At 46.6% G+C, this 17,004-nt stretch overlaps 1 protein-coding gene across 7 annotated transcripts in view; it reads left to right on the top strand.

The window, feature by feature from the left end:
- FAM120A (family with sequence similarity 120A) overlaps nucleotides 1-17,004 on the top strand; it is a 104,790-nt gene that overhangs the window by 41,142 nt on the left and 46,644 nt on the right. For all 7 annotated transcript variants that reach the window (XR_004984701.2, XM_036420151.2, XM_045575052.1 and 4 more), the window contains 4 exons: nucleotides 5,448-5,576; nucleotides 6,536-6,632; nucleotides 14,451-14,548; nucleotides 14,797-15,077. Coding sequence is in view for 6 of the 7 variants with exons in the window: in XM_036420151.2 (XP_036276044.1) it covers nucleotides 5,448-5,576; nucleotides 6,536-6,632; nucleotides 14,451-14,548; nucleotides 14,797-15,077 (605 nt within the window). In the remaining variant the exon portion in view is untranslated. The remainder of the gene's footprint in view (nucleotides 1-5,447; nucleotides 5,577-6,535; nucleotides 6,633-14,450; nucleotides 14,549-14,796; nucleotides 15,078-17,004) is intronic.

Raw genomic sequence — 17,004 nt, 5'->3', positions numbered from 1 at the left:
GGCCTCCGCTCTAACCCAGTCCTGCGTCTCCTGGGGGTTCAGAACTAAATACAAGGTAGTGGCTGTCAAGACTGGCAAAAGGAATAGGGGATCGTCCTGGTGGCAGAGTGGGGCCTGCTGGCTCGGGTTCTGCAGAGGTGAGGCCTGCCCTCGTTAAGTGGCTTCCACATCATTCCCACCTGCTCCACGGAGACAGCGGTGCACATTTTTCTGTAAAACAGACAAAGGGGGAAAGATGATACCAAAAGTGAAAACCTGTCGCAGAAGGGATATTTTGTGTGGCGGCAGTTATAAATTTCCACACAGACATTATCTATTATTTAATTATCTGCCTGGAAGCTAAGGGAGATCTTTTCCAGCTCCAAGATTTTATTTCTTTACTTGTAAAACAAGTGACTAACAATTACCGAAATTGCTACAAAGTATCATAAAAAGACAATTAGATCTTAAACATTTGCTTCTTAAATAAACAGAATTTATGTATCCTTGGAGATAGAAAATATACAATATATGTCTTCAAGTTTAATTTAGATATGTAGCAATATAAACTTTTGAGCTAAAATAAAAAACCTCAATAAAGTGGGGTTGGGGAGGAGAAACGGGACCCCGTTAAAATATTTTGAAGCCTGTCTTGAAGCATCCAGCACTTCATTTATTTGGTGTGTTAATTTTGTTTTTATGAACAGACAAGGACAGGTTACTGTAACTGCCATGTGCACTTGCTGCTATAACAGGATAAGGCTGATGCTATTTTCCAGTGTTTTGAGGTAGATTTAGCAATATAAGGTGATAGCCCTTTTTGTGGGCCAACATATCTCATTGTGGGTTTTTTTTCCAGTCAAAAGTGTGTAGATAAATACCCTCATGTGTAGGGTGGGTGTGTGTATGCATGTGTGGGTGTGTGTATGTATGTGTATGTGTATGGATATAAAGAGACATTATTTAAGGTGGCCAGGATTATTAGGGTTTTTGAATGGGAAAGCCCCATTGAATTGGTCCTGATGGCACTCGGTTTTCTAGCAAGACTGCATGGTTTCCCTCACACACACCATGGCATGGTGTTTAAAGAAAATACAGATTAAAAGTTAGCAGGAGTGTCAAAATTTTAATAAATTGGGTGTTTGTAAACATATCCATATTAAAATGTACCAGCCATCTTACTGCTAAATGGAATTCTATGGTCAGTTGTTTTGGTTACGCTTAGTACCATCTGAATTTTAGAAGTCATCTCATGTGCTTTCTTCGTGTTCAGTGAAGCCTTCCAAGTCTGCCTGTGGTCTGCGCTCTCCTGGGCTGATGGGGGGAGGGGCCCCTCTGTAAGCACCATCAAGGTCTGCCCTGAGTCCAGGGAATATGGAGTTCACCCTGAGTCAGATTTGGAAGGCTGATAGGAATAAAGCAGGAAGGTTGAGGGGTAAGTGGGTCTGAGGGAAGAGTCTGGGCCATGGGAAATGATAAAGGACGCAGGTTTACGATAGTCTTAAATATTCAGAAGGATTTGGGCCCTTTAATTATAGGATCTTTTAGCCACAGTGTTATGGGATGTGGGTAGTGAAGACAAGGATGTCTGCAGGCACAAAAGCAACACTCTGTCATTTTCATTTGAGGTCGGTGGGTCAGCGAGGGGCTGCCCATGCTTCCATGGTGTCCTGGTGTCCGAATACCCCTAGGAGAATCAGCTTGCGTCACCTCAATGGCTCTTTCCCCTTCCCCCATCGGAGGGAGGCCTTTTCATATTTTGGCCTTTTTATATCTAGCAGATTCTGTTGTTACCATGTTAATTGTCATTTTTTTGTCCTGTATATAAAATCCTTCTAAAACGATCAACCATTCCAGAATCATATCCAGCATAATTAGGTGATCCTAGGCTTTTGGAGGCCAGCAGGCATGCCTGGCAATTAGCCCCACTGCACTTAGAGCACATGTGTCAAACACAAGGCCCGCGGGCCAAATCAGTCCCGCCAGGCCTTGCAATGTGGCCCGCACCGCGCTGTCATCACTGCACTCCGCTGCATTTCCATCACAATGACGGTTTATGACTGTTCAGTAAACCATTCAGCCCGCGATTTAGGCTGGATTTTAGATTTTGGCCCCTTCTCTGATTGAGTTCGACACCCCTAACTTAGAGTGTCAGGCATCCCCGCCCCCGTCTCCGGCCTGGGTGTACACTCGCTGAGGGGAAAAGCCGAGTCTGCGGAGTGCAGGCCGCTCCTGGGGCCGCCCCAGGCCCCCTGCCTGCCCTGCTGCTAGTACTCTGAGGTGGGAGTGGTTAGAGCGTGGAGCTTCCACTGGGCTGGATGCGCTGTCCAGGGACTTCCTCCCGCCGGGCAGGGGGCCAGAGGCTTTCGCCTTCACCTGGCGGGCGTGGTTCCTGGGAAGGCTTCTGGCCCACAGGCATGGCGGTGGCCCTCTGCCGTCCCCTGTGTGGGGTTTGCCTTCCTAAGAAGTAGAGCAGCTGCTCAAACACGTGAAATATTGTTTCCAGTTGGAATTATTGGAATTGTGTGTGTGTGTGTGTGTGTGTGTGTGTGTGTGTGTTTTAAGGAAATTGAATGAACTCTTGTGCATCTGAAAATTTGCATAATAATAACTTAAAATATAAATATCTATTTTCCCAGAGGTTTCTTCTGTTCCATTTGATTAGGCTGAGTTTTCTAATTTTCTCCTCCCTCCCTTTTCCTTTTGGTGTCTTAAAACAACACAGATTTCCATAGGTCACAGTTCTACTGTACAAGCCACAAGTCCAACACTGGCCTCACTGAGCTAAAATCAAGGTGTCTGCAGGGCCTCGTTCCCTTGGAGGCTCAGGAGAGTTTCCTGCCTTTCCTGGCTTCAGAGCCACCGCACACTGTGGCCCTCCTTCCACTGTCAGCACAAGCAGCAAGGGGGCCCTCACAGTTCCCCTGGGGAACACCTTGGTGCTTCCCTTTTTGCACTTGAGGACTCTGTGTTGCTGTTTAGTCATCTGAGCGATTCAAGGTAACAGGCTGGGCCAGAGGTCATCTGGCTGCCCCGGAACACACCACATTCACATGGGAATGGCAGGAGCACACAGCTCTGGAGACCCAAAGCCTCTATTTTATATATGTGTTTATTTGTTATGATGTGTCCTATAATTTTTAAAAAATAATTATTTATTGAAATTATTATGTATGTCCCCCTATTGACCCCTTCCAGCCCACCCCCGCCCCAGGCCATCATTATTATCTGTGTCTATGAGTTATGCATATATGCATTCAAGGTATTTGGTTTATTACCTCCCACCTTTCCTCTGAGATTCTGCACTCTGTTCCATGCTTCCATGTCTCTGGATCCACTCTGTTCATCATCAGTTTATATTGTTACTTAGATTCCATACATGAGTGTGATCACATGATACTTGTCTTTCTCTGACTGACTTATTTCACTTAGCATGATACTCTCCAGGTCCCTCCATGGTGTCTCAAAGGGTAAGAGATTCTTCTTTTTTACTGCTGCATAGTATTCCATGGTATAAATGTACGACAGCTTTTTTATCCATTCATCTACTGATGGGCACTTGGGCTATTTCCAGATCTCAGCTATTGTAAATTGTGCTGTATGAACATAGGGGTGCATACATTCTTTCTGATTGCTGCTTTGGGTTTCTTAGGATATATTCCTAGAAGTGGGATCACTGGGTCAAATGGCAGATTCATCTTTAATTTTTTGAGGAAACTTCATACTGTTTTTCCATAGTGGCTGCACCAGTCTGCATTCCCACCAGCAGTGCACTAGGGTTCCCTTTTCTCTGCATCCTCACCGGCACTTGTCATTTGTTGATGATAGCCATTCTGACAGGTGTGAGATGGTACCTCATTGTCACTTTGATTTGCATCTCTTGTATGATGAGTGACTTTGAGCATTTTTTTCATATCTTGTGGTCATTTCTATGTCCTCTTTGGAGATATGTCTAAGTCCTTTGCCCATTTTTTTATTGGATTATTTGTCTTCCTTTTTTAAGTTGTATGAATTCCTTATAGTTTTTGGATATTAACCTTTTATCAGATGTATCATTTCCAAATATGTTCTCCAATACAGAGGTCTTTCTTTTTACTGAGGTGACTTGGCAGCTGTGGTTCTCGGGTGACGCACCTGGAACCAGAAAGGAGGGAGCCCAATTCTGGGGTGTGTCACCTGAGAACTGCCCTCTCACAATCCAGGACCCCTCCTGGAATGTCAGAGAGCTGGTTTCACCGATCCCTGCAGCCCAAGCTGAGGGACTTCACTCGTGTACTAATTTGTGCACTGAACCTTGTTGATTTTGTATCCTGCTACATTGCCAAATTCATTTATTAAATTTATTAGCTTTTTGGTGGAGTCTTTAGAGTTTTCTATGTACAATATCATGTCATCTGTGAATAATGAGAGTTTTACTTCCTCCTTTCTAATTTTATCAAAAATGGGTGTTGCATTTTGTCAAATGCCTTTTCTGCATCTATTAGTATGATCATGTGATTTTTGTCTTTCAGTTTGTTCTCGTGATGTATCACATTTATTGACTTGTGAATAATGTACCAGCTTTGCATCCCAGGAATAACTCCCACTTGATCGTGGTGTATGATTTTTTTAAAATATATTACTGGATGCTAATACTTTGTTGAGGATTTTAGCATCTATGATCATCAGGGATATTGGCCTGTAATTCTCTTTCTTTATAGTGTCTTTATCTGGTTTTGCAGTTAGGATAATTCTGGCCTCATCAAAGAGTTTGCAAGTGTTCCTTCCTCTTGGATTAGGCCCAAAGCCTTTAGATCCTTTTGCCTCTTCTTTGCTTTTATGCTCTTCATGATGAAATGGGAAATAAAGATATAATTTCATGCTGTCATTCAATTTTTTTTTAAATTTCTGGAAATAAAGTTAGTACTTGTTTCATCTTTGCTCCTGAGAATAACAAAAGGGTGCTATTATATCTCTGTTTACTTACCTTTTCCTGGTATCAACTATTCTCAGACAATAAAATACTCCTATACTTTATTCCAAAAGTCTTTTATCAGATATGTCCCTCAGCAGGGAGGGACACTGGCTTCCTCCCTTGTCTTTCTGCCGTGGACTTGGGCGGGTGGGACTGTTGCCTGGCACAGCCTCCTGCTGGCTGGCATCGAACGAAGGGAAGCATCTTTGGCCCAGGCCTTCTCCTGGCTGGCTATTAGGGGGCTCAGGGTCTCAAGCCTGGAGCTGATCATGAGCACGACACAGACCTGGTCTCAGAAGTAGTGAAAGGCTGTCTGATACTGCTGAACCTAACTGGGCTGCTTTTCAATAACTGTCTGTAAGGGAGACCCAGGGCTTGAACCTCAGAGTACCAGAGTCTTGTGGCCAAGTGTCCACAGATTGGTCATAATTGGGTCCTTGGAAGGAAACACAGCTGGAGTTCCTGGGCCCTGTGTTTGGAATTAGGCTATTGACATTTGTGCTTGTTTTCTCAGGTCCGGGCCCACCAGCTGGTCTTGCCGCCATGTGACGTGGTGATCAAGGCTGTGGCTGACTATGTCCGCAACATCCAGGACACCTCGGACTTGGATGCCATAGCTAAAGACGTTTTCCAGCACTCTCAGGTAGAAACGAGGTTCCGGGCAGCGCTTTGCACAGTGGCGTGCGCCAGGTGTGGAAGGGGCTGGAGAAGCACACACCGGCGTGTCCAGGGCACTTGCCCAGCTGTCAGGCCTCCGTGCCAGCCCTCCCAGCTGGCTCCTCCGGCCCGCACTGAAGAGGGATTAAGGGAGATGAGTGTTGAGGTCTCTGTTGCTCTAGAGTCTCCATTATAACTTGGTAGGATTTCTACTGAGAAGGCAGTCATATCCAGTGGGTCAAGTGGAATTGTGAATCTCTAATTTGTCCTTCCCTTTAGGTGATGGTCAGGGGTTTTGTCTTCCTTTTGTGGGTAGTAAAGAATTTGAGGCATCGGGGTTAGTAAAAGAGTTGAAGTTTGTGTGACTTCTCTCTGCTCCCTGAAGATCTAAAACAGCTGTCCTACTTGCTGGACATGGAAAGTAAAATTTCTGGCAGCACCAGGGACTTGGCCAAGAAGTTGAGGGCTCCATAGCAGAGTCCAGGGCTCCCACTGCCGCTTCAGGTTCTGTGTTACCTGCCTTGCTCTCTTGATTTTCCTTGGAGATTTTATTGTTGTTCTAAACTCTTAATCTAACTTGGAAGGCTACATATATATATATTTTATTTATTTATTTATTTATTTATTTATTTTAATATATTTTATTGATTTTTTACAGAGAGGAAGAGAGAGGGATAGAGAGTTAGAAACATTGATGAGGGAGAGACATCCATCAGCTGCCTCTTGCAAACCCCCTACTGGGGATGTGCCCGCAACCAAGGTACATGCCCTTGACCGGAATCGAACCTGGGACCTTTCAGTCCGCAGGCCGACGCTCTATCCATTGAGCCAAACTGGTTTTGGCAAGGCTACAGATATTTTATACGTGTACTTAATTATAAAAATATGTTGAAACACATGACCCATGGCATGCTAATTTACACAGGTTTTCTATGTTTATTTTAGTCTAGAACAGATGACAAAGTTATTCGATTTAAGAGAGCAATTGGATATTATTCAGCGACTAATAAGCCTGTGGCATTTCACCCACCACACTACTTAGGTAAGTAAATCAAGGTCTTTCTTATGGATGTTGATCATGCGGTAACTAAGGAGATTTAAATATTTACCTGATAACCTTATGGGCTTCTTTTGAGAGGGGATCTCTGCAATTTTATAAATAAATGTAGCAGAGCTTCCTGGGCAGACTCAGTAGTAATCCCTGAAAGCACTGAGGAGCAAGAGGAAACCCAGACTTAGGGAAGTGGAGGAGAAAAGTAGGGCCATGAGCACCACGGTTGCAGATATAGTGATGCTGAGTCTCTGTGTCCCTTAGGTGTCCTCTTGCAGAGTATGTTGAGGATATAGAAAGCCACATGATTTCACAAATGCATGGATGTGTGTGTGCCCTCTTTTGTTGTCTTTCATTTCCTCTTTTTCTTCCCCCCCAAAGGACCAAATTTAACTCAGAGATTTAAAATTGGCAGATAAACACAGTTATAAGCTGTTTGCTTGAGGCCTGTTGGCAGTGACTGTCTCCTGAGAGGCTGTAAAGTAATAGTCTCCTCCAGAGTCAGATTGCCTTTCCTGGAGTGCAGAGCAGGAAAGCTGTGAGAAATTGTGCTGCTGATGGTTGTGCCAGTGTGCTTACGGCATATACAAGAGATGGCATGTTCCTGACACTGCCAGAGGATTAAGAAGGTTTCAGAAGATTGATCCCAGGGTTGAAAATGTCCCTAATCCTTGTCCTTTATGTTCATTTGCTCCTTCAAGCACAGCGTTAGTACTGTGTGCTGTGTAATTTGGGCACAGAGATAAAAGTCAAGTGCTAGCTGTCGATGGCTGTCTCTATGGGTGGGTGATGGACAAGTGAATATGGATGGTCCTGATGCTGCAGGATCAAAGAAGTGGGGGCAGTGGAGACAGGCCATATCCTCTGCTGGCTCATTTTCCTGTTGGGACTGTGGTTGTCACAGAGGCCTCCTTATGGAACAGGGTTCACTCTCCTGTTGCTTTCCCTCAGCCCGCCATTATTCACATTCTTTCCTGCAGCCAAAGTGACCTTTAAAAATGAACTGGTCCATGCTTTTCCATCTTACTTACAACAAACTCCCAACTGCCCACCTGCTTCCCCAGAGTCTGACTCCATTGCCCTCTGCCCCTCACTCTTCAGGCCCTGGCTTCATTCCTGCCTGGAATGTGTCACACTGGCTCCAGTCCTAGGACCTCTGCACTGGCTGTGGGCGAAGAGCTCTCTCCCAGACTGGCTATCCTTGAGCTATTCCAGTATCTGAGATCTAGGTTTCACTGTCACTTCTCGGGGTCTTCATCTGTATCAGTCCGACAGGACAACATCATGCCACCTACCTTGAATTCTCACACCTACTTCCCCCCCTAATTATTTCAACTTTGGGGGAGCCAGGGTCTCGCCTGTCACCTTCACTCTTGTACCTGCAGTGGGCAACTATTTGACTGAATGACTTAATTCATGAAAAGTTTTTGAATCTAGAGAGTGAAATGATTGGATGTAATTTAGGGTTACTCTTGGAGAGGGGGACTTGGGGTGTTGGAAGGAGGTACACTTGATACCATGTATTACTTTACTTTAGTTAAGGCAGACATGATGGAGACAGATTGTGATGTCCTTGTTTTCCTCCAGGCATATGGGGATGTCCAGTAGATGCTGGTGAGACAGGTGAGAAGCTGGGTTCCAAGGCTGTGGGCATCTTGATTCCTCCCCTCAGCCTCAGGAATCCTGTTTTAAAGTGGGATACTCATGTAACTATGAAAAAGAGTATATGTAAATAGGTACTTAGTGAATGCTTGTTGCTGTCACTGCTACTCTTGTAGGAAGAATGGTAGAAAAGGCCGTGAGTGATTAATGGTGAATGAATGGTCACAGCCTGAGGTGAGCAGCCCATAGGACACATTTAGTACTTCCTGTATCTCAGGGATAGCTGGCCCTCCTGTGGCAGTTGTGGATTAAGCAGTCATTATTGCGTACTTGGGACTAGAACAGTATGCCAGAGGAGGAAACTAGGAGAAAAGGGGTAGAGACACTTAACATTTGGCATTGAGATGAGTTGACAGATGAGTTTAAATGAGCTTCTTAAAAAAATATGTAATGTTCTATAAAGTGCTTTCATATTTTTATTAAATCATCAAATGACATTTCAGTATAAGTATTTTATAGATGAAGTTGACACTCCTGAATTCGCTTTCACTTTTTAGTATTTTTTGGAGAACAGAGGTATAAGTGGTAAAGAATCTGGGGTGTTTAGAGTGGCGTTTGTAGGCAGATTAATGTAGGCAATAAGTGCCCGTAAATCCTTCTATAAAGCATTTCCTGAGTCTTCTGACTGATGCAGAAATCTGAATTGTACTGAGGGACTCACAAAGCTCCAGCACAGAACTACGGCAGACAGGGTGTGGGCAGGATGGAGCTAAGGGTGGCTTGTTTGTGTTCTGGAGTGTCAGGATGAGATTGGAGAGAGGCTGGGGCAATATTCAGAGGAAAGGGCAATATTCAAGTCACGTACACACAATTTGAAGTCAGCAGAAATGGGTTCATGTAAAAATCGCCTTTGTTGGGTTTCTGTGATAGTAGATAGAAGTAATCTGGAGATGCAGTGCTCCTTGGTTTTCCCTGTGCTAATGGGGTTCCACCGTGGAGCTAAGCAGACAGTGAGGACTGAGATGGAAATCGGAGTCCAGAAGCTACATGGACTTGGGGGAAATGTTTTCTTGGCATCCTAAGTTAGAACCCAAGACCTCTTTGTCCATAAAGATCTATATTAATAATGGCCTAGGGCCGTCTCAACCAGACCGAACAACCGAACACTGGGAAGTGCATGGAGCACCACTAGATTTCCCCCCCCCCCCCCCCCCCCCAGGCTCCTATGCTGGATGGCCCACAGGGAACCAAGAGGAACCAGGCTGGGTGGCAGTGGGCGGGACTGGAGACTGGCGAGCGGGCACAAGGCAGACCTCCTGGCCCCTCTCCACAGCTGGCAGGCTGGCAGGCTCCCATCCAGCCTCAGTGTCTTCCCAAAGGAACATGGGGCCTCCACTGTGCAGCCTTCCAGCTGTGAGAGGCTCAGGAGCGGGGACTTTAACAGGGACTTCAACACAGACTTTGGCACCTGCAGTAACCCTCAGCCTTCCCCGCCAGGAGGGGGGTGGAGGGGGGGTGGAGGGGGGCCTGCAGTAACCCTCAGCCTTCCCCGCCAGGAGGGGGATGGAGGGGGGGTGGAGGGGGGCCTGCAGTAACCCTCAGCCTTCCCCGCCAGGAGGGGGATGGAGGGGGGGTGGAGGGGGGCCTGTAACCCTCAGCCTTCCCCTCGGGGAGGGGCGTGGAGGGGCGTGGAGGGGGGCCTGCAGTAACCCTCAGCCTTCCCCGCCAGGAGGGGGATGGAGGGGGGTGGAGGGGGGGGCGCCTGCAGTAACCCTCAGCCTTCCCTGCAGGGAGGGGGGTGGAGGGGGGGCGCCTGCAGTAACCCTCAGCCTTCCCCGCCGGGAGGGGGGTGGAGGGGGGGCGCCTGCAGTAACCCTCAGCCTTCCCCGCCGGGAGGGGGACGGAGAGCATCAGCTTTAAAGCACAAACATCCTCCTGGGGGGAAAGACCGCCACCTCCCACTCCACAGCCGCTTCCTTGTCTGCAAGAAGCTGAGCCTCCTCCTCCCTGCGGATGGGCGGGCCAGAGCCCGAGCTGAGCGGCTCTGCGATGGGGGAGGGCCGAGCCAGGCGCTGGGCCAGAGCAGGGATGGAGAGGGAGGACGGCGGAGGAGCCAGGGGGCAGCCCTGGTTTAAATTATACCCTTATCTCCGTTTTATAACTGGTACAACTAAGCCACGAGGAGACAGGAAGCGCCCAGGAGGAAGGGGAGCAGCCCCACCCCGCCCAGCGCCCTCACACTCTGCCGCGCACCCTCAGGACTCCCTGGTGCAGAACCAGGTGCTCATGGGGTGCTTAACGAGAGTTATTGATTTTTTTTACAGAGGGGAAGAGAGAGGGATAGAGTGTTAGAAACATCAATGAGAGAGAGTCATCGACCAGCTGCCTCTTGCACACCCCCTACTGGGGATATGCCCACAGCCAAGGTACATGCCCTTGACCGGAATCGAACCTGGGACCTTTCAGTCCACACGCAGGCTGATGCTCTATCCACTGAGCCAAACCAGTTTCGGCCGATTTTTATCTTTTTAAAACTAATGCAAATGGCTCTGCTGTCAGCCTTCCTGGTCTGTCAGGGTAGACTTTGCCAGAGGAAAGCAAAGATATTCTTCCTCTTAGATCCCCCAAGCAGATCATTTTGGGCTCATTGAATTCTCTCACTCTGTTCCCGTGACCTTTCATTCAGTTTTTAGTGAGTTTATTTTAGTTGATGTGGTATGAAATGATATACACTGTCTAGTCTTATGATTTATTGAAAGTTCGGTGTGTTTTTAAACCTGGAAATTACTAGTCATTTTTGAAGAAGTGGAAATATATCCTTCTTTTGGGCTGCTATCTGGTTTGACTGCAAGGTATGTGTTCCCGCGAGAAGGAATGCCAGTTTAGCTCACGAGTGACTTCCAAACAAAGGCCATTAGGCTGTGGTTTTAAGTTTGCTTTTCTAAAATACACAGATCAGCAGAAACAGATTTGTCGTGTTTTATCATAGACGTGAAACCATGTAAGTGGGTGAGAATAGTGTCCTTTTCTACTTTCTGGATCTTCAGTCAGTGGAAGCACAGGAACCTTTTTCTATTAAACACCCGTGATTCAAACTCTGATTCAGTGAGCCCTGGAATTGAACAGATTTGGATACAATTTGGGATGAATCTGTCACTACCCAGGCTCTTGCTATTCAAGATTCAGGCACCAGGTGGACTTAATAGTACTGTATCCTGTGAGGACCACATGTGCGCTACCCAAACTCAGGGTCATAAAATGCAAGGGTGCCTGTCCTGTCCCCCTCTTGGCTGGAACATTCCTGGACCCATAGGCAGCCAGAGCAGCCCTCGTCATTGCTGATCCACCCTCACTCTCAGAAACTTCTTGTTTACGTTGACCTGAAATGTGCTTCCCTGGATTGATTTTGTAATTCCTTCAGGTGCCACTCAGAATAGCCTGCTTGTTTTGTCATGATCTTACTGGGCTCAGCCTGTACTGAAGCTTCTGTTGTGAGGGCTTCTCTCCTGGACGGTGGCCTGGCTGGCACTGCAGCTCTGGGCAGTCATCAGCCGCACAGCTCTGGGCTTCTGAGAGTTGGTGCTCACTGGAAACTTATAAGCGTCCTTTTTTTAAAAGCTGAGAATGCCTCCTGTGTCCTCTTGCCCCGAAGTCCCCTACCTCCTGCCTCTGCTCTCCGGCCTGGCCTTCAGCAGGCTTGGCCTGTTAAACCGAACTCCGTAGGCCAATGGTCAGGTCATTTCCCACTGTGCCTCCACCCATCCTGCTTCAGCTGTTCCGCCATGAGAGGATGGAAACAATTACATGAAATCCTCCTTCCTATTGAGATAACACAGTGACCCAGGCCCTGGGCCCCAAGGATGCCAGGTGGCCAGAAGGAACGCTGGGCCGCAAAAGTGTGACCACCTTTTCACTCCCTACTCAAAAACAGGCAGCTGATTTTATCTCCCCTCCAACTACCTGCTTAAACTACTGATCAAATGTGCAGTTGACCAAGGTGTGACCACTGTTGGCCCTTCCTAGGATGGCAGTAATGAGCAGTCTGCCATCCTATACCTCAGCGCAGGTGCAAAGTCATTACCAGGCAAAAGGAATTCACCCGAATCCTGAAATTAAAAATCCCACATCCCACCTTTACAAAAAGTCTGCCTTTCCCCGCAAGCCCACTTTGCCACCAGCTGATAAAAGCAGCCACGCAGAGCCAGCCATGAAGCCGGCTCAGAGGATCGCCCTTTTCTCTGTGCTGCCTCCCTTGTGCTCGAGCATAAGCTTAACAAACCCATTTTCTCTCTTGGGGAACCCAAGAACTCTACTGCCAGTAGCAATATAACTGCATGCACCTTAGCTTCTATAGAATATTAATGCTGAGTAATATTTATTTGACCTTTGAAAAATGTGGGGTTAGGGGTGCCAACCCCCTGTGCTATTGAATATCTCCATATAACTTGACTCCCCCAAAACCCAGTGGTAGTCATCCCTTGTATCTACAGAGGATTGATTGGTTCTAGAACCCTCACCCCAATACCAAAATCCCAAGATGCTTAAGTCGCTTGTATTAAGTGGCCTAGAACAGTGGTCGGCAAACTCATTAGTCAACAGAGCCAAATATAACAGTACAACGATTGAAATTTCTTTTGAGAGCCAAATTTTTAAAACAAACTTCTTCTAACGCCACTTCTTCAAAATAGACTCTTCCAGGCTGTGGTATTTTATGGAAGAGCCACACTCAAGTGGCCAAAGAGCCACATGTGGCTCGCGAACTGCAGTGTGCCGACATGGGCCTAGAGCAATGCATCTGCGGGCTCTCAACTGCAGATTGAAAGTACTGTTTTCCATTTGAGGTTGGTTGGTTGTGAAACCCTGGAGGATACAGAGGGCTGACTGTATTTATTGAAAAACATCCCCATATAAGTGGACCCATGAGGTTCAAGCCTGTGCTGTTCAGCAATCATCTGTAAATCAATTTCAACATGGTTAATGTAGTTGAAAAATTCTGCCTTGTTTTTTGCAAGCATGGAGAGTTAGTTGGTAGAGAATATATTGATTTATTTAATCCTAGAATCTGAATTTTCAAAGCTATATTTTTTATAATTAGCACTTGAAAATAACATATCAGCACCTACCTGCAAATACAATTCATAAAAAATATTACTTTATTACCGTTTGTTTTATTTAATGTAGCATCTCTGTAGTAAATATGTTCAGTAATATGTCCAGTAATAGATTATTTGTTAGGTAGGGCTAACTAGCTCACAGTAGAGCTTCTGGTTAATTCCCTTTTTTTCTTTTTTTTTTTTTTGAAAATATATCTTATTGCTTTTTTACAGAGAGGAAAAGAGAGGGATAAAGAGTTAGAAACATCGATCAGCTGCCTCTTGCACACCCCCTACTGGGGATGTGCCCGCAACCAAGGTACATGCCCTTGACCAGAATCGAACCTGGGACCTTTCAGTCCACAGGCCAATGCTCTATCCACTGAGCCAAACCGGTTTTGGCTGTTGTTACATCTTAAAGCTGACACAGGACCCCGTCCTGATGTTGTGTGTGCAACTGCTTCTCCATGGGGACATGAAGATAATGAACAAATGCCAGCGTACACCAGAACAGGTTTATAAAAGCATGTTCGTGAGAACACATCATCCAACATTACTGATCCTATAATGCATGTTAAAATGTGTCACCTGATCATGGTTTTGCTAACAATGAACAACAAAGTATGGGCAGCAACAGCCACATTTCATTTTTTTGTATTTAAAAGCTTGCTAATAGCTAAGAACTAGTGTGAGCTTACACAGAGAAGTTCTGTTTAAGATGGAGGGGGGCATGTTCTGCCCTGTTTGCTCATTAGTGCTACCGACTCAGGGGTCAGGGTTTGTCAGCAGTGAGCAGACGGACAGGTGGACGAGAATGCCTGGCCAGTTAACGATGGGTTTACTAGGCATTCGAAGAAACAAAAGCAAAAAAAAGGCATCAAAAGTTAACTGAAGATTCTTGAAAGTTAAAAATCTAGTCCCAGTATATAAAATTGATCGTCATAAAATATTTTTACTGTTAAAGACAATTTCCTAAAGGTTTCTGAGAAGTGGGACCAGCGGTGTGTTGGCATCTGAGACACACCAGGCGTGCTGGCCACCACAATGTCCTGGGGAGGTAGGTGTCCTCTGCTCACAGTTGTTTTGTCGTTTTCTCTCCGTGTTGATGAAACAGCCAGAGCACATCCGTTTGCATTTCCTGGGATAGTGCCACCGTATGTTCCCCCCCAGATGCTCAACATTCCACAGACCTCTCTGCAAGCCAAGCCCATGGTAAGGCCTTTCCTTTGCTTCTGCAGCTGGTTTGTCTGCCTTTGGGGACAGCTGGCCTTGCTAGCTACATATGCATCAAATCGTAACAAACACTAAATAATGTCTTAAGCTCTTGAATTGATATGTGAAGCAGGTGCCAGAGTTTGTTGAATTAAAACTGCAGCCAAGACCAAGAATGCTAACGGGAGCGGGGTCCCCTAGGTAGCTTGTACGTGTGTGACCTGTGCCCTCTCTGCCCTCTGTTTCAGGCTCCCCAGGGGCCCAACCCAGGTGCTCCGGGTCAGGGGCCGCCCCATTACAGTCTCGCTGAGCCGGCCCTCACTTTGGAAACCAGCGGAAAGAATCTGACTGAGCAGAACAACTACAATAACATTCCTCACGAAGGAAAGCATACTCCACTGTATGAAAGGTCTTCCCCCATCAACCCCGCTCCGAGCGGCAGCCCCAATCACGTGGACTCAGCGTACTTTCCTGGTTCTTCTACGTCGTCATCTTCAGACAACGATGAGGGCAGTGGAGGAGCTGCAAAGTGAGTGGTGGGTTTCTTGTGTAGCTTGTCCCTGGGGAAGCCCAGCCGGTGGCACCGTGGGCTGTGCTCAGAGAGGCAGCTGGTTGCAGGTAGGTGAGGGTTACTTTGTGCCGGGCTCTGCGCTCCTCAGACATGGGAGAGAGGTGTTTAGACATGTGCACAGAGCTTCCCGCTGAGTCTGCCGCCAGCCGGTGGCCTTGGCCCGTTGATCCTCTGCTGAGGTGGAGTTTTAGGAAAATTGGTCTATGTGACCTCCAAATGTGGTGAAGTTGTCTGCTCAGCCCTGCTGACTCTTACTCTGTGGTTTTTCTTGCTGTTCTCTCCCTACCTCCATCCCAGGAAGCATTTTAAGTTAGACGCCTGTAGCTTTCCGTCTCAGGTCCTGGCCCAGTGGGAACTTTGAATTTCTTTTGCTCCTGAGTTTAACAATTCATAGGACTGTTCTTGAAATAACACTGTTCACCCAATCAAAACCCTAGAAAGCTGCCAGACCCAGGCTGGAGTTCTCCCAGAGAGGAGTATTTTAAATGTGTGCCCCTAAGTAAATACTTTTTCAAGTACACAATTCATTATAATCTGATTGAGGAAGTCTTCCTCCCCTCCTTTCACCTCCTTATGCGTCTAAGAATCCTGATTCAAATTAAAGGAAAAGGAAAAGAAAAGGGGTCTTTCTTACAGTCTGATCTTCTTTTTCCGGGTTGGAACTCTAGTTTCCGGTAGATGCCTAGGGCTTGTTAGAACTTCATTGATTTCTGCTGTCAGAAATGCGCAAGATTCCATTCTTCCTGCAAGTGACTGATGCTGTAGATTTTTCCTACTTTGTCCTCTTTTTCTTCATCTGTAAAATGGGCACTAATGTCTGCTGACCTCAAGCAGCAGTAACCAAGGAGTTTGCTGTCATCCAGAGATTGTGCACTGTCTGAAGCAGGGAAGCATAAAATGGCATAAACTCTTACTGCATGTGCAGTCCTAAAATCCTGAAATGAAGTGAAAAGTCATAACATTCAAACTTTTGAGTAAACCTTTTGGAAAGGAAATATTCCTAAGACGTACTGAGTGGGAATTTCTGGGCTGGGGCTCAGAAAGGTGTGTGCGTGTACATGTGATTTCTCTAGCTCAGGGAAGTCTAAAAACGGCTGATGGATGTCTCGGAACCCCTTCCACTCGAATTCTGTGAGTTTTCTTTTAAAAGTTGATTCATGTCAACAACATCAAGGCATCTGTATAGGACATGGTCGTCTTACTGAGAAACATTCTTTCCAGACTGAAGCACAAGTAGACTCGAGGCAGATGTGCTTTGTGGTGGCGAGTGTGGGAGCCGGCAGAGGCCTGGCATGGGGAGGCGTGTGGAGCCTTGCTTTGTCAGGTAGGGAATCAGAGATGATGCGAGCTGCCAGCTCAGTTTGGCACACTGCCCAGTTAGGACTTGAGTTGAACTTGGGGTGAGTCAGGTTTCTCCTCCCTTCTGTGGTACTGATTCAGTTCCAGCCTGTTCCCAAAGGTACTGGCCAACATCGCATTCCCTGGAACTGTCCTCGATTTCAGTCACCTCTGCCAGTTTGAGCTGTCACTCACTTGTCCACACCCCCAGCTTAGTGTTTTCACTGCCTTTTCTGGAGAAGCTTTGGAAGGTGGACTCAGTGTAGAGTCATCAAGGATATCTGCCATCCTTGTGATATGAAGTGTGGTGAGCACATCCACAGCTAGCAAGGGAAAGAGTGGATCAAGTGCGGCTTAGCAATGTCTTATTTCCTTGAATCTACTTCCCCATTTATTTTAACAAATGAGAGGCAGGAGTTAAAATTGAGAGGAAGAAAGGAAGGAAGAGGAAGTGGGGCACGTGTGCCTGAGGCTTCAGGACTATGTGCCAGGCATCGCAGGACCTGGGATCAGCCCCGGTCATAGGTGTCCTCACTTGTGGCATATG

Source organism: Pipistrellus kuhlii, unplaced genomic scaffold, assembly GCF_014108245.1.
Source record: "Pipistrellus kuhlii isolate mPipKuh1 unplaced genomic scaffold, mPipKuh1.p scaffold_m20_p_62, whole genome shotgun sequence".
Lineage (NCBI taxonomy): Eukaryota > Metazoa > Chordata > Mammalia > Chiroptera > Vespertilionidae > Pipistrellus > Pipistrellus kuhlii.
Note: the sequence above shows the minus strand (reverse complement) of the source record. Positions and strands in the feature narration are given on the sequence as shown.